General features: G+C 40.7%; 1 protein-coding gene across 1 annotated transcript in view; it reads right to left on the bottom strand.

Annotated features, from left to right (window-relative positions):
- The window catches only part of myo10l3 (myosin X, like 3), a 93,809-nt gene that overhangs the window by 71,080 nt on the left and 363 nt on the right, over positions 1-22,366 (bottom strand). The window contains exon 2 of the mRNA XM_061691563.1: positions 3,147-3,245. Coding sequence (XP_061547547.1) covers positions 3,147-3,245 — 99 coding nt within the window. The remainder of the gene's footprint in view (positions 1-3,146; positions 3,246-22,366) is intronic.

The following is a 22,366-nucleotide window of genomic DNA, read 5'->3' as shown; positions in this document are numbered from 1 at the left end:
ACACACTCACAATACCTCTTAGCCTTTTGTGTACTCTCACCTCATCCCTCTCATTCAGGTCTAAGACAATGACAAATGCTGATGTGACTGTTAATGTGACAGCAGCCAAGTCAGCGTGTTAAAGCCCAGACACACTCCCCTCAGGAGGCTGCAAGGTGAGCACTTAGGCACGGACCAGCGTCGCTGACCTAACTGGTAATGGTATATCACCACCCTGAGGGAGGGGGGGGGGGGGGGGGCAAACACTGCCAGGATACATTTACCAAAACAAGTTCTGACTGACATGGCACCTGCATGTAAAAATAGCAGAGCCCAAAACAGAACCGCAGACAGACATACAGTATGTAATAAGCTAAAATGAGTGCTTTAAAGTTGAAGCCTGCTATCACATTCCTGCTGTTCTACTTGATACATTTTACCAAAGCCACAATTAAAACACATCATTAAAAAGTAGGCATACCCTAGCTGTGATTTAAATTGACATTAGTGTATTCCATAGCCATACAGTTTTAAACTAATATAAATAGCAAAACAAAAAACAACCCATCCATCCATTTTCTATACTGTATACTACACTTGATTTTCCTATGAAAGTTGATCCCGTTTTGTTAGAAAAATATCTGCCTTTGCACTTATAAAACATATTCTACATTAATTATAACTATACAATCTTGTTTTACTGTGAGGATAAGAAAGCAGACCTTGTTCCTCACTCTCTTTGATACTACATTATCACTTTTCTATAAGACAAAGCAAGATGTACAGTATGTGGTTTGGGGGGTGGCACCAGTTACATGAGACAGATGATAACTGCCTGTTCATGTGTGTATATCTGAGAAATAGGAGAAATAGGGAGACACTTCTTAGAAAGCAGCTATCAGGTTGTATTTCAACTCTTTCCTTGCAAGCAAATTTTTAACAAATTGTATCACTCATTATTCTCAACGTGCTTGTCCTGTCACCTGTCTACTAAAGGCTTAAGATTTTTTTCCTCTACATTGTGTTTTATAAAGTAACTTCAATTTTATTGAGCTCACTCAAAAAACAAAGATGGACTATGGAAAATTATATTTTACGGCTAAAGGAAAGGTTTTCTCAGCTCTCAGTTTTAGATAGTTGTTGCTTATGATCCTCATAGGTGAATGTTTGTAAATTATTTTGTAGTCTGAAAATAACTCCCTATTTTCTTTGCGCCAAGTTTGCATTTGGAGAATGGTGGACTAGCTGTGAGGTTCTGGTTTCAAATGGCTCCAGTCAGAAATTTTTGGCCAGACTCTGAATTGTCAAACTTAGGCTTTTACTTTAGGTACTTGGAGTCCGTGTATCGAGGTGGACGGAACAATCCTGCGCAGAACCAAAATGCAACTGTCCATTTATTTGTACCCTCATCCTTCTTGAACCAGGAAGCAGTCTGTTAACTAACAAATGAACAGACAAGCAAAGACATCTATGCCATACATTTGTTTGATTGATTGATTGATAGATGCTGTACATGGGCAGCACAGTTGAATTGTGGTTGGCAAGTCTGCCTCACAGCGCTAAAGTTTCTCAATTGTCCTTAAGTGTAAGTATCTGCCCTGCGACTGGTTGGTGCCCATTTCACGGTGTAGGATCATTCAGCTTGGCTATCCCTCAGCTGGGATAGGCTACAACTCACCCGCAACTATAGAAAATGCTTGGATGGATGGATGGACGAATGGATGATTAATACAGATCCTTTGACCAACCAAACACTTTCATCATACTTTGTTTTGGCTGCTTTAATACATTCAAGAACAATCTCCTGGTTATTCTCATCTACGTTCCTCCATTTTGTTCCAAAATAAATATTGTATTTGTAATCTGCTGCTAAAACTGATGTGGAAATGATGCTAAATGTCTTGTTCCTGTGGACAGAAATTGTCCTTGTTACCCGCAGAGTTACTTCCTACGTCACTGCCCAAAAACCTGTAGGTCGCTAGACAACAAAGACTAGATGAGAGCGAGAACACACACGAACACTTTTTTTAACCCTATTTTCAAAGCTATTTTTCACGTTCATCATTGCCACACTCTCTCCATATCCAACTCCGTGCAGCAGGATTTCCTCCAGACACACTGACGTCCATGCAACGGCAAACAGAAAAGGTCGTTCTCCACAGATTTACAAAAAGTGTTGATCCCACAGCAGCTATGTATGAAAAACGTGTGTGACCTTCCTACATGCACCCCCCCCCCCCCCCCCCCACCTCCTTCTAAATGCATGTTAACAATGCCGGGTTTTAGCTAATGTTTATTGTGAAATTTGAGGAAGGGATATCATTAATTTTGTCCATAGACTAATATAGTTACATAGGTAAACACAAAACTCAAGTTGAAATGTTGGGTTATCTTTTCAATGCAGTACAAAGCTAAATATGTATTTATGGTGTATCTTCTTACACATGATCTAGTTATATTCAGGCTATACGTGCATTGGCATCCACCTGATCCTGTCGACTGCCAGAATAAGCTGTATGTTAGACACAGGGTTCCAATAAATAGTCACAAATTCTGGCTGTCGGTTTGACATAAAATGCACAAGATACTGAAACATATATACAGCTATCTACAGTGAGCCCATGCTATATCGCGGTTCATTGTTCACACCCTCGCTATATTTTAGATTTTAAAGCCATTGCTGTTTGATCCGCGACCCGACCTCGGATAAGCGGTAGAAAATGAATGGATGGATGGATGGTGTTTAAAGCATGTGTCATGGGCAAAACCATATATAAAAAAAGTATCTTTATATTTCGGATTTTCTGGAATGTATCTGTGATAAACGGGATCACTGTAAAACTATAACTATAAAATTGTATAAAGGACAAACCTGTTAGAGAAATGTTGGGTTTCTTCATTTTTCAAAACATTTTTGACCCAAGAACACATACCATTTTTGAAATTTATTTGATTGTAAAAGGGCAATCACACTCAACAATTTACATTTTCATACATAATCTGAAGATATTTTGATTAAAAAATTCTACATTTCAGCAACATGTTCCCTTCCGTTTGATAGATTATGATATCATTCAACATGATAATTTAGCAACAAAGCATTTGCCAACATGCAGATGGATGAAAACATTGACTGTTCCAATGACTAAAGAGGAGTGGCCGCTTACCTTTCCGTAGTCAGTGGTGAGGACCAGGGAAGTGTCATCACAGGAGCTCACGGTGGAGGGGAGGAGATGTTCTTTATGTCTCAGCCACACACGGGAGCCCTGCAACACCATTATTGTACACCACAGCATGAGCATCTTAAATCAAGGCTCATTGCAATAACACTGGCTGAGAATTAAATTTCCTTTTTGTAAAATAGAATAATCTTAATAATCTTGGCCAATGCATTCAAGTTTGGTGCAGATAGCCAAGAATGAGTAATTGATTTTCCACTATCACAGGTACAGTCCACTTTCATTGGAGCCAAGCGGGGCGGTGACAAACCAGACCAAACTGATGGAGAAAACAAACAAAAACAAAAATCTGACATGTGAAAGAGTCTCTTCAGATGGACATGTGCATTGTTCAGTATTGGGAGTAGGGATGCAGCTATCAAATATTATTAGAATAGATTATTCTACCAATTATCCCATCAATTAATTGGAAAAAAATATTTTCCATTTTATACAACAAAATGTGCATGTGAGGTACAGGTGTTATTGTTGTCCATTTGGGGTCACCATACTCACTTTCAAGTCTATAATATCTACGATTTTGAGTTTGTGCAGCTTTTTAAGGTGGGGTCAGGCCTGGTGGGTGGGTGACGTGGGAGTCAGAGAAGGAGTGTAGAGTTGGCTGCTGGGAGCTGAGGTTAGCGACTGGCTGTTAACTGGCTAACCGTTAACCAGTCTGCATGTTGAGTGAGTGGGCGTCATTTGTAGCCGTAGCAACTCGTGTATGGATGTTCTTATCATGTGCTTTTTTTTGTGTGTTACCGTTTGCTCAATAATGCGATTGAACATGCACTGGCACCTGTGTGCATGTTTGACCAGTTGTGGGGTCATTATAAGATGTTCTAACTCATGGTGGCAGGCTATATTAAATTAGCTAACACTGATACGTTACCTCGCCCGAAGATAGCTGGGATAGGCTCCAGCACGCCCGCAACCCTAGTGAGGATAAGCGTAAGATGAATGAATGATACGTTACCTTTTGTTGGCAATCATAGACATGCTGTTGTAGTACATAATGAACTGTGTGAAATGTTCCCGAGCTTTGGACATTCGACGCACTCTTTCCTTCTGGCTTGCCCCCATCACGACAACTTATGTCTATACTGAGTAGTGTGTGAGTGCAGTAACATTAGTCCCTGTGGAAAAACACTGCTAAGTTTCGAGGCATAGATTTTGCTTCAACTTTTTGGGTAATCAAATTGTTTGAGTTTTTAGATTTATCGTTTCAGCCCTACTTGGCAGTACCCTTGTAAACTTCTAACAACATTCCACATTAGCGGGGAAAAAATGCATTCCAGAACATGGCTCCAGATCTGATTCTAGTTCTAGCCAGTGATATATAAACTACACTAGTGTGTAGTTTATGTATCAGTGTTAGGTTCCTGGACTTCTTAGACATATGAATTAACAATGCGAAGCCCAAACGCAATAACAGGATTCACGAAGTATGAATGTCATTTCCTCACAGCAAAGGAAGATGCATTTATAGACCTGGCAAGCATCATACAGTGATTACAAGACAATGCTTGTGAGATGACTCCATTGGTATTTGTCAGCCTCACAAACAAATGTGCATTTCAGCCTAACACATTGGAACTCAGTGGAAGAATTCAGGGTGATTGCTTCATCATCATTGCTCTAAACCCACATTTTGAGCCATTCAATACTGTCGATAAGCCCAAAGTGGCCCACGAAACACAGAACAAAAGGGAATTGTGTCCAGCAGAGCATAAAATTGAACAGATCGATATGCATGGATTCAACTTGGAAACCTAATACAAGACAAGGTCACCACTTTTAGACATCAATCCTCATTAACTATTTAAGCAGCAGCAGCCACATGTGCACAACTCTAATCCACGGGGCAAAACATATTATATCAGGCTTTTTAAAACACAACCTAAGAGTAATTAGTTACATACTATAAATGTACTCTACAGAAGTAGTTGGTCTCTATTGCTTAGTGATGCTGAGAAAATATATCCCCTCCAAAGCTACTTCCATCACAATTCTTCTCCCTAATGGTGCACATCTAAAAAGGGCCCTCTCAAACCACCAGGAACAACCGTTTGCCAGGTTGTGTAAATTAGGAAGAGGAGTCTGAGCAGGAAGGAACGAAAGAGGAAGGGTGCACATATGTGATAATGTCTCATTCCCCATGGTGTGTGAAAAGGCAGAAACAACTATTACAGTAACTACAGCACGTGTCGACACATTGACACGGTTTTGATGGGGGACCATGAATGACCGTCTCTGCCTGGTACCAGCTTGGCATGTTTGGCCTACTCAGGGAAAAGCCGCTTCACGCTGCGGTCCAGATTATTAGGATTTATTCCAGAGACAATCAGGTGCTCTTATATAACCGGAAATCACAGGGTCACAAGCAGAATATTGTTGGTTGCTTCTGCGGACAGAAAAAAACATTTGACAAAAGCATTTTAAACTGGGCTCCTTTGAAATGCCAGCAGTCCAACGGCTTCTTGGTTCTTGACATGGAGCTGTCAAAACTGCAGGATATTTGATCGCAGGTTATTGAAGGGGCAGCTGTTTGATATCAGTTATTACCCCTAAAAGTTTAGAGTTCAGCAAAAAATAAGTATTAATCAAAAAAACAATAGTATAGCCCGACATGACCTTTGACCGTGCATACTTTGGTCATTAATAATCAACCAGGTTTTTGCTTTGACACAACTTAAATTGTAATGGATGAGTGGCAACCATGAGGGCATTGATAAGAAAACATACCCTTTAGCAGGATTTTCCCAAAACATTTTTGCGATAGACCCATATTACAAGATTTACTCTGAACATTGGTGACCCAATACAATTTTGGCTCCTAACCCTGAGTTTGGGAGACCCTGCTCAATAGTAACACTTCCACCAACTGGTGTTGTACAATTCAGTTATATATGCCAAAATGTCCACTTGAATCATCTAACTTTTGACTGCATCTTTGTTGTGGTGTCTTTTAAACTTGTCCAAGCTGGAGTTTCTGTTGTCGCTTGCTTGGTCAACAGATTTATTTGCCTTGTTCCATGTAACAAATCGAACAAAAAGTGTCATTTTTCAGATTCCCATCCAGCCAAACTCAGCCTACTTGTTTAATCTCACCTCTGTGTGTGGTACACTCACTCAGCGTTCTGGAGATTTGGGTGAAAACCTTGAATTTGGCCTGGGTTCCTACTCATGAAACAAGTGACAAAACCCTACATTCCATCCATCCAGCAATTGTTTTCAGATTTTTTAAATGTAGTCTACAGGCAATTTGTACTGAAATTATAATACCGTGCATTACGACGAAGGAATGAAGCCACTTTTTCTCATTTCTAGGTACTGTCAGCACACTGCACTGTAACAAGTTTCTTGTTTTTCCAACTTTAATAAATTGGCAAATTACATCCTGTCCTACTGGTGCTGACACAGCTATTGTTATCCTGCCAAGAAACAGAAATGATTTACCTCAACAATACCAAACCTTAAAGAACTGAACTGAATCTTTGCTTGCGGACTACAAAAAGTTGATTGCAATACATGAAAATGTACGCAGTGGCCTTAAGAAACAACGAACTTTTCTAGAGTAATGACTGAAAGATGAACACAAATGCATCTCTTCTGAATGACCATTCACATTGTGAATTGTGACAGTACTCTCAGTGTAGAACCCTCACATATTTGCTATTTGGTTTAAAAGACTCTTCAGAAGATAGAGAACAATCCAGGAGTGACTATGGAGCTCAAGATGCATTTGTTCTGATGTTTTTCTTTCTTCATAGCTGCATAAATTTTTGCTTAAAAACAATCTGACGCTGTCTCAGCAACAGATGGTTCTTTCAAAACTCCTCCCTCCATGTCACTGCCTTCATAAAGAGCCTTGTCACTAGGTCAGGACAAAGGCAGCCACCTCTTACTGACTGAGAAGCTTGGAAGTTAACCAGGCGGAAATATCCCAAACAAAGGCCAGCTGGGACACAATGGGCACATGTCAAAACCAGCCCCACCCATTCAACTTAAATCACATGGTGTGGCCCAGCTGACCATTCTACCTTAAACACCACTTCTTGCACACATTATTGCAATCAAATGGGGTGTAAATCCAAACTCCTGCTTCTGGTCACCAGATGTTGGAATAACCTTTTGCTTCAAATTCTCCATGTTGCATGTCACAGAGCACATGGAGCACTGCAGGGACAGAACTGGTTGATAAGAGTGATGTAACTCCCTGAAGCAGTCGTCATGTTGATATCCCATCATGCGATCACAGGGATGAAGGCTTGGGTTTCTGCAGCTTCTACGGTAACAAGCGATCTGAAGACACGCTAATGAATGGGCCGTAAATATTTTAATGCTTACACAGGACAAGGTGCTGTGGACACGAGCGCTGGTAGTATCAAATGATCAGACCAAAAGTCATGACAAACAAAGCTAATAAATAAATAAATAAATAAGTACAAGCAATTTAACCAGGAAATAGAAGATGATAAGCAGGTTTCTTGGAGTGTAGCTTGGTTCGAATATATGGCTAAGTGAATACAACAGCAAGCAGTGAATGGATGCCTGTCACCAGATGGAGGGGCCATATGCAAAAGAGGTTTTTAACTAAAAACAAATAAATATGAGAAGTTTGATATGTTTGTTTACATGACAACAGCATTTTAAGCCTGAAATGCAAACATTGTGTCTCAGTGAGTTTAAAATGTACTTTGGCCCTCTCTGCATTATTTACCCCATGGGTGCCAAACATACAGTCGGCAGGCCAGAACCGGCCCGTCCGGTGGTCCAATCCGCCCATGGGGATAGAGACCACATTAACTGAAAATGTTCAATAAAAGTAACTTGTCGCTAATTGTGTCCACTGGGGGCAAACTGACATCCACTTTACTGACCACTTAAAGGACATTCTGAAATTGTGGTTATTCAGGATTTGACACCTGATACTGCTGCACTTGTGATGGCTAAAAGAAGCCAAGTTTCAGGAGCTAAATAAGCCTACTTCATATAAAATGCTGTAGCACCTTTGCACTACAGTTCTGTGAAAATTAATAACTCCTGTACAAATATTTTAAGACATCAAATACGGCAAAATATCAGTAAACAGCTTCAGTTCAAAATAGGTTAGTTTTGGTGGAACCCATTTGCTTTTTTTTTTTCCATGCACCACCACAACTTTTTTTTTTTTAAATCTAAACATTTGCTCCAACTACCGGATACAAATTCTTTGTGTTTTTAACATTCTTGACCAATAAAGATCATCCTGATTCTGAGCACTGCGCCTATACAGGAGGTAAACACTGTGAGATATCAAACAGTGGATCTGGGTTAAATGCTGATTCCGTGGCAAAGCTGAACCAAACGCCAATACGAAGGTGCAACCCCCCCCCCCCCCCCCTTCCTCATTTTATATCTCAATTAATGCATAACAACAGAGATGCATAGGCCCACTTTAAGTGACCCCTTAAGAGTATGAGTGGACAAATGTGCAGACTCTAGGGCATTAGATGACTGACCAGCCTGTAAAAGGGTCAAAAAGCAAATTGGTTCTTGTATGATTGTCCATTAAAAAGCCAACATGACAATTCTCAAAGGGCTACATCAACAAGACAATGGGTTAAGTTTCCTTATGTTAGATTATTCTGACATGAAAACTGGTTCTTGCATGAGTGTCCATTAAAAAGCCAATATGACAATTCCCAAAGGGCTACATCCACAAGACAACACGATAAGATTCCTCTCTTTAGAGCATTCTGACACGTGACTGACGAAACCCTGACACTAAGGCTGAAGCAAAGCTTGACAACACGCCTTGACAACAAGTCATGTTTTCAGACTTTCATAATGGTAAATTATAATTTTAGTACAAATTACCTGTAGACTACATTTTAAAAATCTGAAACCAATTGCTGGATGGATGGAATGTAGGGTTTTGTCACTTGTTTCATGAGTAGGAACCCAGGCCAAATTCAAGGTTTGCACCCAAATCTCCAGAACGCTGAGTGAGTGTACGACACACAGAGGTGAGATTAAACAAGTCGGCTGAGTTTGGCTGGATGGGAATCTGGGCAGAAGGTCCTTCCAGGTCACAAATCTTCCAGATGGGTTGAGAGGTTTACTTTCCCCACAAATGGATCAACCCATTGCGGAAGTAACACCTAATAATGTATTTTCACTCATCCCAACATTCTGACTCTCCACTAAATTAATTAATAAGGAAATACAGTGGTGCCTTGAGATACAAGTTTAATTTGTTTTTGACCACGTTCTTAACTCAAAACATTTGCGTCTCACATTATCTTTCCCCAATGAAATGATGGAAATGCCTTTAATCCGTTCAAGCCCTCCCCCTAAAATTTTGTTTTTTAATGAGAAAAATAGTTATTATTATTAAATATTATTATTATTATAGAAACATACACTAATGACATACTGGAATTAAATAAAATGGAAAACAATAATCTAGTGTGTGCACCTTGGCTACCTGGGGGCAGTATAAGAAGACAAGACATGAGGATACACTGTACATGGAGAATGTCAGCTTCTCAGTACAGCAGTAATATTAGTCATTCTTCGCAGAGGATGAAGAATATGCCTGTAAGTATTGATATATTGTTTGTCTACATGTGTTGATATATTGTTTGTCTCCGTGTGTTGCTGCACCATTTGTGTTCAAATATCCACTGCTGAAAGGGTTATACACCGCCACATAGATGCTAATCGATAGCCTGTGCCTTTTGCCGTTTCCCATTATATGTTAGCACACAAATAGCCACACCCACACACAGAGATGCTCACAATGAACTACCGTAATTCCAGCTCCTAAAATCACTCACTAGGCCATGCCCCTTAAAGGCACACATCCAAAACACAAAAACTACAGTATGTAGAGTAATTACACTTCATGAAACCAGTTAATTTCTTCACATTCTGTTTTTATACAATAAAATGCTAATGTTCTTTATCAAATAAGAGGTAACAAAAAAATTGCTATTTTTGAGTAAATTAAGTTACAAGCTTGGTAACGCAATGACTTAAACTCGTAAATCAAGATATTGCTGTATTAATATTCTTATCATATCACATTAGGGACTATTGAGAATTACACAAAATAAATCATTGTTTCCAGCATGGCTTATGGGTGGGCTGAGGACATGGTGCTTGACCGAGGGGACAATTCAGATGCTCAAAATCAACCTCCAGCATCTGTGCAGGGAGACATGAATTAAAGATGATGTAGGAGGCAGCTGATCAGAAATTAGCTAATGGAAGAGGAGGTTCCCCGTGGGGAACAGGGCTTCCCCCTGTCTAAGAGGGGGGCGGGGTGGGGTGTCGGTTGCCGTTCATCATCGGGTCTTAGAAGCTGTCTGCAACCCCCCCCACCCCCCCGAGGCCTTAAAGCGGAATGATAGTCTTCATTACATTCATACGTAAACCTCAAAATCGTTTTGCTTTAAAGAGATTGTAATAAACAGATTAATGAAAATAATAATAAGAACAAACCAGCAAGTACCTGGAGATTTGCCAGTAGCTGCATGTACATGAGATCGCCCCCACGGGTGCATCCCAGGGGTTAGGAAGCCCTTCCCCCACCACAGTCTGACAGCCGTAAACTACAATGTAATTTACAGTGTGTTGGAGAATAAGACATTTTAAGTCAGTGGACAGATGGAATGGATTATTATAGAGAGGCTATGTTATAGGGCCAAAACTATTACTCAAATAAACCGAACAATTCGATTACAAAAAATAGAAGCAAAATCTCTGCCTCGAAGCTTCCCAGTGATTTATTTTATTTTTTTCCCACACAGACTGTTACTGCAGACTCACACACCGCGCAATGTAGAAATAGGTTGACATAATGGTGGCCAGCCAGGAGGAGACAGTCTGTAAAAGACTGGTGGGAGGGCGTGTGACGTCGGCAAGTCTGTGTGTGAGTGTCTGGGCATGTGGCCCGTGTGAGTGTTCGGAACACGGCTGCTTAAAAAAAATAATAATAATAATTTATCATCAACTGTGGCTCTCCTTTCCCACATGCAGAGAGTACAGTAAGTGTGCTGTAAATTAAAAAAAAAAAAAAAGCGATATAGCGGGGAAACAGTACAGCGGTGAGTTTTTTTGTTTAGCAGATTTTTTGCTTTAACGTGTGAGCAAAGAATTTTAGAGTTAGATGGTAGCGCTGAACTCAACTCTCTTCACAACAAGCTACAGTTTGGCAGATAATTAACAATTATTCAAAAAAGAGGCTTTAATGCCACTCCCAGTTTACCTGTACTCTAAAAATAAATATAAAACAAAGAGAGTTACACTTTGTGTATTTAAAACAATCTCATAGCTTTGCTTTAGCTAAGACAAGTTACTTTTTACGTGATGAGTCTTACTTCACATTCGACTAGAAATAAGACAAATACTCTTGGTAAGATTTAGAGTTTTTGTAGTGTGACAGCAGATTAAAAACTGCTGTGATCACTCCATGTTTGATTAGACAGCAATATTTGCAGTGGCGACAGTTCTTCTTCTTGCTATCATTTGACTTCAATCCCCTCTGTGCTCATTTTTGGGTAGCAGTGGGGTCACACAGCAGGAATACCGGAGATATCTCTGGAATGCGTTTGAGTCAAAGACAGAGTCACCGGACTGTAGGAGACATTTGAGGCTCACCCGGTGTGGTCAGTGTTAGTGAAGGGTCAGAGGAGCCTAGGGGTCCAGTTACATTGCCTTTGACCTCACCTCATAACTTGATTGAACCCAAATTAATTGCTTCTGGGGTCCTCAAGTGCTACATGGCTTACAAGTTTGGACATGTTTACATTGTTTAAATAATCCCTTGCCTCATAAAACAATGATAATTATAGAGAATTGGGTTTTCTAAATATGTATGGATCTCAGTCTGTGTGATAGATTGATCACCATTTTGTCTGTTGGGACTCTGCAGTTCATTTCCAGTATATAGGGGTTCTTGAGACAGAAGTGACCCGACTTTACTTTTTAAATTGCTTGTTTACAAATAGTTTTGTCTCAAGTGTGACATTAAACAACCAAGTAAATCGTTTGCCTGTTCCCTTGACTAACTACACTTGATGAAACTCTATCATTTCAAGGCCAAATAATGGTAGTAAGCAGAGCTGCATTGTTGTTGTTGTCTTTTTGGACAGGGGGGGATGCCAGGGTAGCACTGGACCCACCAGGTGCCCCCCCCCCCCACCCCCCACCCCAGATGATTGACATATCACGGCACCGCACGTCTTGTCGAAAGCCGTGGCCCAATGGTTAAGATCATCGCCTCCCACGGTGGGGGACCGAGGTTCAAGACCACGACTGGACCATCCGCCAACATCTCCCGGACTCACGGCTGTGGTGTCCTTGAGCAAGACACTGATACCCCGAAATGCTCCCCGGGCGCTTCAGCTGCCCCCTGCTCCAGTGTGTTCCACTAACATGTGTATGTGCTCACTGTGATGGGTTAAATGCAGAGAACAAATTTCATGTGCACGCATGCATGTTTATGACAATAAAAGGTGATTCTAAAGGAGCCGTTTGCATTTTGAAATCAGTGACGCCTTTTGACTGCTAAGTCCCTCCTGTACAGTAGTTGGCGCTATGTACCACAAAGAGTTGTAATCCACATTTATTAGGAAAAGAAGAAGAATCGCCACAGAAGAAGAGGATTTGCCCCAGAGCCGGTCTACGTCATGACCTCATCCTAAAGTAAGTTTTACGGTGGTGAACTAATGAGTCACTGTTTAAAATCACTTTTGTGTTCAGATAGGAGATCGTTTTGCTAGAAGCCACGGGTATAAAGCTAAAGTTAGCATTGAGTTACATCAAAACGAAAACTTATCACCCAGCACGTGCAGTGTTTCAATAAGCAGCCGGTGCAGTGTGCCAGTCTCTCTCACCCGCTGACACACACAAACACATGGACAAGTTACAGCTCATGGCGTCTACACATGACCAGTGTCAGCTTCCAACAGCCACACCACATTAAGGTGTGCATTTAATTGTGGTTGCTGCTTATATTGACGTGTTTCTTCAATGATTTTAGAGGAATGAATCTAGCAGACAATCGGCCAGATAGCTGTTTCATGGTCTGTTGGCTTAAAAGAAATATAACGTGAAGGAGGCTGGGGGATTATCCTTCACGTTTTGCCCTTTATGTCTCTAAACTGTTGGTATACTGATATGTGTGTTCTCTGTCAATTGACTGTCTGTTGTCGTACGAGAGCGACTCCAACTACCGGAGACAAATTCCTTGTGTGTTTTTTGGACATACTTAGCAAATAAAGATGTTTCTGATTCTGATGTTTGTTTAAAAGCTTTAATACTGATACCGCTACAGTGTCAAAAGTGTGGCTGTTGCTTTTTCCCCCCTTCTATGCAGCATCTTATTTCATGCATAATCTACTACACAACAGGCTAGCTAAAAACACTTTTAAGACAAACTAGTGGAGTGCTTTCAAAAAAAATGTCAGGAGTTGAGGGCATCACAAAAGTGCTGTTAATGAGCTTCACAAGTGTAACTTGTTTAAAAAGCACAATTACTGTAATTCAAGTTAATTCTGACTTTATATTTCAGTTTGATTTCGGAAATTTCACCAGTATCACCAATTTAGCTTGTTTAAAATGCGTATAGCCTACCTGCAATTCAAGTGAATTCTGTCTTTTTATGCAAGTAATTTGTCTGCTTTATTTTATTGTTTGATTCAAGAAGTTTTTTTTTCAGCTACAAAACTTAATGACTAAGTTAGATTTTGGCTCCTGAGGCAAAACCAGTTAGGAACCACTGAGTCGCTGAAAGTGTGAATATGAAACTTACATCTACAGTGGTCTATTTCCCCTGACATTTTGTGGGGATTTGATCACATTGTGCAATTGTAAGTGATGCTAACAGTTACAAAACTGGCCTTGACAGGGGGACAGGATATATAACTTATTTTTAAAGAGAAGCAAGTCAGGCAACGGTAAGGTGGACAGAGAGCGTGTGAGTGAATAGCTCGTGTGTGTCTGCGTGAGTATCTGTGAGTGGGTAATTGTGTGTGTGAGTGGATAACTGTGTGAGCCGGGTACTCTGTGATTGAAAAATTGTTGCAGTTGTTGATGTTGTGTTTGTGTGTACATTGTGTTGCAAACATTGTTAATAAACTTTAATTTATGCGCACAAACCTCATCCTCTGTGTGCTTAGTATGTACATTGCAACATTTAGAGACTGATTGCAATTCATTGGTCGAGAAACAAATTCCTTGTCATAGTCTGTGGACACCCTGAAATAGCCTTGACCACCCCAAGAATAAAAGTCTAGCTCTGCCACTGTTGTTGTATGCACAGATTAGCCTTTGTTAAAGTGTTTGCATTTTTTCCCTGTGCAAAATATTGTTTTGAAATCATGAAGAGCAATTAAAATATACTACCTTACGCCGCCACACGAGTGACGTGAAAAAAACTGGTTTGCAGCTCAGTTAAGTGCCCAAGATGTACAGTATAGCGAGAGTCCACCAGGGGTTTAGTTGTTTGGCGTCAGTTGCTTTCACCAATGTTGTGCTGCTAGCCTGGAAAGGCTGGAACGGCTAGCGGCTCGGGAGGTAGTAGCAATTCCACTAATGGTGGTCAGTTGGAAACCTTATGACCGTGGCAAGCAACCAGTAAATTAGCAGGACTATAGGAAAAGCGTAGACAGCTTCAATAAGCATGAATATCGTAACATGCACACAGTTGTTGTTGTGACTTTTGGCTTGTCGAAATGTACAGTAATTGCATTTTATAAACTGAGTGTATTTCTTTATATATTTTTTATTTTTATTATGTGTTTTTTATACAATACACTGCTATTTTTTTTTTTTTTTTTTTTAAGTGACCAAAAATTTTGTTTGGGGCAGCTGATTCAGATTCATAAAAATTACATTCAATGGGGAAAATCGATGATGTACGAGTAAATTGAGTTACAAGCTTGGTTACGGAACAAATCAAACTTGTAAGTCAAGGTACCGCTGTACACCCTTCCACACTAAACGATTAGTTGTTTCCAAGCATCTAAGGTGTATACCGAGTAGTAAAGTCGACTCGTTAACTACTCGACTGATTAACTAATCGGTTCAACCCCTAATGAGCAGTAGTATGGATGATGTTGAAGAGATGGTAACATTCCTCCAGAATCTCATACTGCGATACCACAACAGTCTCTGGACACGCAATCGTCTTTAAACTTAGAATGGAACGCTTACAACTTGCACCATGCTGTGTTACTTGCCTGTGTTGACCACCAAGCTGCCAATTGTACGTGCAGTGTGGAACATGACACTAAAACCAGCATGGTGTTCTACCTGAAATTGCAACGTTAACGCATCAGGAGCAAGGGTTGACCTCAGGTCCCCGTTCTTGCCGTTATCCGTTTAAGTTACAAATAATCATCAGAAAATTAAAAGCACCGGCAAAAGTGATGAGACAACATATAGCATAATAGGCTCACCCACAAGGTAATCACAGGGGGCTACGAAGGGAAAGTCAGCATCTGGGCTGAGAGCAGTAATCACAGGCTGGCTATTATTAAGCTCCAGTGCGAGAAGGGATTTAAGCTAGACTCTTATTACTAGCTCATAGAGTCAGTCGGGCAAGGGGAGCCAAGGTCAAGTCCAAGAGTCGTTTAGTGTGCCAGCCGAGGCCGTGGTAAACAACGACTTTAATTTTCTCTGGCTAAGCATCGCAGATAAATACACAGCATGTAAATCTAGTAAAAATCCATCCTTTGTTGATAGTGAAGAGCAAGGGACTGGTCTAGTATTTAAGCGTCAACCTTTATAATAGTAATCAAGGACTGTAACCCCTTTCACAGTTCTTTTTAAAGCCGTAAATAAATGCAGGCTCAACCATTTTGACTCTAATGCAGCGAGTTCTCAGAACCACTATTTCAGTGATTCTCAAACCTTTTACACTAAGTAGTCACTCAAAAGTACTTGGCTCTCCATGTACCACCATCATGACCCATTATTAAAATAGAGTATTGATATTAGAAAAAAAAAAAAAAAGGCGAGGCAATTTACTCGTATTTCAAATCAATATTCCCCCTTAAAATGCATTGAAATGCCATTAATCTGTTCCAGCTCCCAGAAAACACCGCATTTTTTGTTGTGTGTTTGAAAATGTAAATGTAATGTAATGTATTGTATAAACTGACAGAAAGATTCAGCTGAGAGTCAAACACAGAACGTTTGACGACACGGCACAGGTCTCTTGTGGATTTATAGTTCAGAGAATGACACAGTCGACAAGGCTGTCCTCTTAGACGCACACGCAGAGAGGAAGGTTGGGTGTTATTTAGACATGGCTACATCAAACTCAAACCCTGTATAAGGGCATTGGGGGGAGAATGACTAATCAGAAAGCTAGTACAGCAGTAAGAGGATTTAAAATGGTGGCATCACTGTGGCAAGTTAACCTCAAAAGTTTCCCACTGGATAATTATGGGTTTTGGTCATGATGTGATCCTCTTCAAATACACTCTGTAAGAACATTTTTAAATTTGGTTTCCTTGCTTTTTTCGTGCCCTGTGATTGACTGGTGACCAGTCCAGAGTGGACCACGCCTCTCACCTGTTTGTTGCCACTCCCAGTTGAAGTTCACAGTCAAACTAAACACAAAACAAATAGAATTACATTTTGTACACAGCTTTACCTCAGCGTAGCTTAATGCTAACAAACAATGCAAAATGCCATAGATGGGGTAAGTAATAGCATCTATTTGGTGGTGTTTTAACACTTTAAGCAATTATTTTTTATGTATTTTAATTTGAAAAAAAGAGCACTCCATAATATTGTACTATAATATTGTATAAAAACACAGTAATTACATAATTAATTAGCGTAAAAAGAATTAATCCGTTTTTGTCAAACTGCATCAATTAAATTGCCATTGTGCTGCTCTTTCTGGTGTGCCTGCCTTGTCCACCTTGGAGCAGTATAAAACAGACAGATGGATATGCTGCCCATAATTGAGATGTCTCAACTCCTCTCAGTTCATCAGTAAGGCACTAATATTAGTCATTCTTCGCAGAGGACAAAAAAATATGACTGTGAGCACTGTTATATTTTCTATCTGCATGTGTTGCTGCACCGTTCATGTTCAATCAGTTGCTTAAAGGGTTATAGCACCACAACATGGATGCTATTTAGCGTTAGCATTAAGGTGACAGACTGAAAGGCTAAGTTGTGTGGTGGTTTTAAATACGAAAGGTGTAATTCTCTTTGTTTTACGGTAAACCTCAACTGGGAGTTGCAATAAACAGCTTGAAGCCTCTTTTTCTCAATTTGGCAAATTAACTATTTGCCAAACTGACAGTTGTTGTGAAGTGAGTTGAGTTAAATTCACTGCCACCATACAGTAGCTCATATCTCAAGTATGCGCTCGCAACTCAAAGCAAAACAAATAAAATCAACCGAACGACAGCTCGTATCTCGAAAAACTTGTAAGTCGGCTCATTGTTATGTTATTATACTATATTATCATAATGTGAACAATTTTCCTTTTTAATACACTCCGCGGCACGGTGGACGACTGGTTAGAGCATCAGTCTCACAGTTCTGAGGACCCGGGTTCAATCCCCGGCCCCACCTGTGTGGAGTTTGCATGTTCTCCCCGTGCCTGCGTGGGTTTTCTCCGGGCACTCCGGTTTCCTCCCACATCCCAAAAACATGCATTAATTGGAGACTCTAAATTGCCCGCAGTTGTGCATGTGAGTGCGACTGGTTGTTTGTTTGTATGTGCCGTGCGATTGGCTGGCAACCAGTTCAGGGTGTACCCCGCCTCCTGCCCGATGACAGCTGGGATAGGCTCCAGCACGCCCGCGACCCTAGTGAGGAGAAGCGGCTCAGAAAATGGATGGATGGATAATACACTTCTGTGTTTGGCCAGATGCCTACATAATATTTGTAATTTTTCAAACGAAATCATTTCGCAAATCTTGACGATTGGCTAAGAAGCCGCAGCAGCATTAAAAAGGAATGCCATTTTTTCACCTTTCCTTCCTTCCTTACATCCTCGCCTCACTCCCTAACTTCCTTCCTTGCTAAATCTATCCTCTGCATGGCTGGAGGTGGAGGCGCAATGATCTCAGATGGCTTCAACAGCTGGAGGAAATGAAAACCGCATTAAGTTACCATTTTCACAACAGAATTCTTCCTGAGCATGTTGATCCGCATGGCAAGGGCTTGAAAAGGCCTGGATGTTTCAGGGGTGGGAAGAATACGTACGGTAACCTAAAGCCTGGCCGTCGCACTTCTACATGGCACGGGATGACATGCCGGCACGGCTGGGAATTTCAGGAGTCGGGGGTAGGACTCTGGGATTCCGTCTGGTCAGAATACCTTTAAGGGGAAGGAATTCGGCCTGTGATGCCAGGGTCTGCTCGGAGGGCGTTAACGGGTGTGGAAAGGTCTTCGTTTGCCTTCACAGTGTGAGGCAGCTGCCACTGTAAAGGCTTTGAATCGCCACGTTTAGAATTGAATGTAGCGGCTCAACAGGATGCTTCACAAAGGCTATAAAGACTCCATTTCCTCTGTGGAGGGGTGAAAGACACAAATCCGCACCCACTAGATCATCAGACAGAGGTTAAGAGGTGTGGACTCCAGGCAGTGTGGATGGACAGAATGGTCATTAGTGGGGGAGTCACACAATCGTACAGTACGTCCGCCATCTCCACAACCAGGAACTCCAACATTCAACAAGAAGCCAACCTATCCATCAATCAATCAGATTGCTTTGACATGCATGGCTCATGATGAACCCTAAATGATGAATTAGGGCTTAGATTGATCCTCGGGTGACTCAGTGTAATCCACTCAAGTCCTCACTTCCAGAATTCCGGCACAATTAAAACTGATCTGGATTTGAAACAAGCAGCGCTGATGTCAAAATCTGACTGTCGACTCCAAGAGCCACAGTGGGCTTCCATTGTTAACTATCCACAAAATACTAATTAACGAGCAACTAGTCAACTAGTTATTCTACAAGGTCAAATGACGCATCTCAATGTGTGTTTTATTGGGTCGTCAACTGCCTGAGTAAAATGCAGTTCCAATAAAAATAACGATAAAAGCGTTTTCAATGATACTCAAGCACGTTTAAAAGTCTGTTGTGTTTATTATTAAGTAAAACTTATATGTCGATGGTATGGCAATACATTATATTCAGTATTTTTGTAATTTTCTTTCCCTGGGATGAACCAAATGTCTTATTTCTCATTTGATTTTGAGATGAGGTGGCTCGGTGATGACTGGTCAGCACATCCGCCTCACAGTTCTGAGGACCGGGGTTCAAATCCCGGCCCCTCCCGTGTGGAGTTTGCATGTTCTCCCTGTGCCCGCGTGGGTTTTCTCCGGGTACTCTGGTTTCCTCCCAGATCCCAAAAACATGCAGGGTAGGTTAATTGAAGACTCTAAATTGCCCGTAGATGTGAATGTGAGTGCGAACGGTTGTTTGTTTATATGTGCCCTTCGATTGGCTGGCGACCAGTTCAGGGTGTACCCCGCCTCTCGCCCGAAAGATAGCTGGGATAGGCTCCAGCACGCCTGCGACCCTAGGGAGGATAAGAGGAACGGAAGATAAATGAATAAATGAATGAATCTTGAGATGAAACAGTTTGGAAACCCTGCCCTCGGGCAAGGCACCTAACTACCCCAATTGCTGCCTGGGTGGTGGAAAAAAAAAAAAACTTGACCTCAAACTCCCATATGCATTTCTTTAGAAAGCAAACTATTCGAGACCGAAGCAGCAGTGCCTCTGCTAGTTGCAGCCAAATAATGCATTACGATTTTCCTCAATTGCATCAATACATGATTAATCAACAAACTATTCAACAGAATGCTTTTAACCCACAAATGCTCAAACATTTGCTCCACCATTGGACCACATTTACTCATGAATTTAGTACACCACACAGTAAGGTCTGAGCAGAGAGTTGAACTCCTGACCTAACAACTCTGAGGCAGACATACTAACCACTAGCAACAATGCTGCCTTTAGGCCAAAATTGTAATCTCAATCTAAGGAGAAAATTTGCAGTTAATGTAATTCTGGAGTCCTTTGTTGGTGTCAAAGACACTTAAAACTATTTTCAAAGCATATGTTAGATTATATTGCAGGGAAGTTCCAAAATAAAGTAACATTGGGAGTCACATCCCATTAGCTGAGGTGAACCCCACTCCTATCACTGCTTGTAGATGTGTGAGTCAGAACAGTGTGACCCATCAAGTCTATACAATGACAGCATGTGTCTGTGCCAGCGCATGCGAGTGTCTGTGAGCAGATGACACATGGAATTTACGTACTTGCATCCAGTCTACACTCACAAACTGTTTGGGACTAAAATGAAAAAAACAAAAAAAACATGCATGAATCCAAATTATGACACACATGAAGAAGTGCAGTGGCATTGTAATGTGGCTCTGATAGTTTATAATGGGATTATCTGAGCACAACTGAAGCGGATTTGTGTTTGTTGGGGGAACTATATCAAGTACATGTGGGTCATACCAGAATTGGAGAACATTTCCTGCATCCCCCCAAAGAAATTTCAAATAATGCACACACAAAATACAGTAACAAGCACTTGTTGTGTAAATTACAGTTGTCCTGAGACAAAATGTAACTGTAGTTGTGGTAATGATTTTTTTGATGTCTTGTAATTATTAAAACATTTTGTTTTATCGCAGACATTCTAAATAGTAGAACTTATGCTCTGAAGTTGTCTCTCAATATGCACGCAACATACACAAAAAAATATTACTCATTTTGAGGAAGAGAAAAAAGACAAAGAAATTGTTTGACCACAGGTTGACGACCTAAAGTAAGTCATCCCTTCTATTTTTCATATTTTTTCAATGTTTTCAGCTGGAGTCACTGTAACAGACGTAAACATGTTACTAATATTATCATAAAGACATTAATAAAAGTTTTTCTTTGTTTATCTAACCTTGTTCTTGACCAGCTAACACAGCTAGACACCTACTGGCTACTGTAGCAGGGCTGTGCTCAAAAGGTGCTGCCAGAAGCTCAAAACTAGCGTCAATAGTAACAGCCATAAAAATAAGTAGTTTGGCATTGGCGGAGAAGATCTGGCAAATTTTCCATCGACATAATGTATATATCCCACAAAATGTTTCTTACATATGTGGCACAATTTAAATGCCTTTCATAAGAAGCAAGGAAGCATTATTAGTAACAAAGAAATAATCTACCAAACACAAATTAGCTTACTTTTTGTGCTACGTTTATACATATTTAAGTGGCTACGTATCTGTTAATTTAATGAGTCAAACATAGCAAAATCATCCATCAATTTTATGTACCACTTTATCCTCATTAAGGTCACAGGTGAGCTGGAACCTACCCCATTTGACTTTGGGGCAAGAGGCGGGGTAAACCCTCAAGTAGTCGCCAGCCAATCGCAGGGCACATATGGACAAACAACCATTCACACTCACATTCACACCTGCGTACAATTTAGACAGTTTGGAAGCCGAAGTACCCAGTGAAAACCCACATAATCTCCCTGATCATACAAACTCCAAAAAGCAAGGGAGAAGCCGGAATCGAATCTCAAACCTCAGAACTGTGAGGCAAATGTGCTAACCACAGATAAGCAGAAGTAAATGGATGGATGGATGAGCACATACAATTGTGCTCGTAAGTGTACACACCCTGGCAGAATTTTCAAGATGTGTACCACCCTTAAAGGAAAACGAGTATTCCGGCAATATACTTTTTTTTTTTATGTTATTCATAATGGGAAACAAATTCAACTTTAAGGCATTTCAGAATCACACAATTATCAAACAAAACATGGCAATATGGAAAATAAGGAGATGGTCCCCAATCTGTCATTTGTCATTATTCTCCAAAAACACTGCAAATATTTCACAAATCTTGCCAGGGTATGAGCACCACTGTAAAATATCTTATAAAAGTGTATTCTTGATAGTTGCGACTCTTGTGAGGATTCACCGGTATAGAAAATGGATGGATAGAGGGTTTATTACCTTTTTTTTCTTGAAAACAAACAAAAATGCCACGAATGGCTCATGTATGAATAGTTAAGCACATGAATATGGGGATTTTCCTTCTTCCCCCCCCCCCCCCCGTTTATCGGTTGTTTTACGTGCCCAAAACTAGCACAACAAAGAGTAAAAAAGGA

Source organism: Phycodurus eques, chromosome 12 (assembly GCF_024500275.1).
Source record: "Phycodurus eques isolate BA_2022a chromosome 12, UOR_Pequ_1.1, whole genome shotgun sequence".
In the NCBI taxonomy this organism is placed as follows: domain Eukaryota; kingdom Metazoa; phylum Chordata; class Actinopteri; order Syngnathiformes; family Syngnathidae; genus Phycodurus; species Phycodurus eques.
This window is presented reverse-complemented; position numbering and strand designations above follow the sequence as displayed.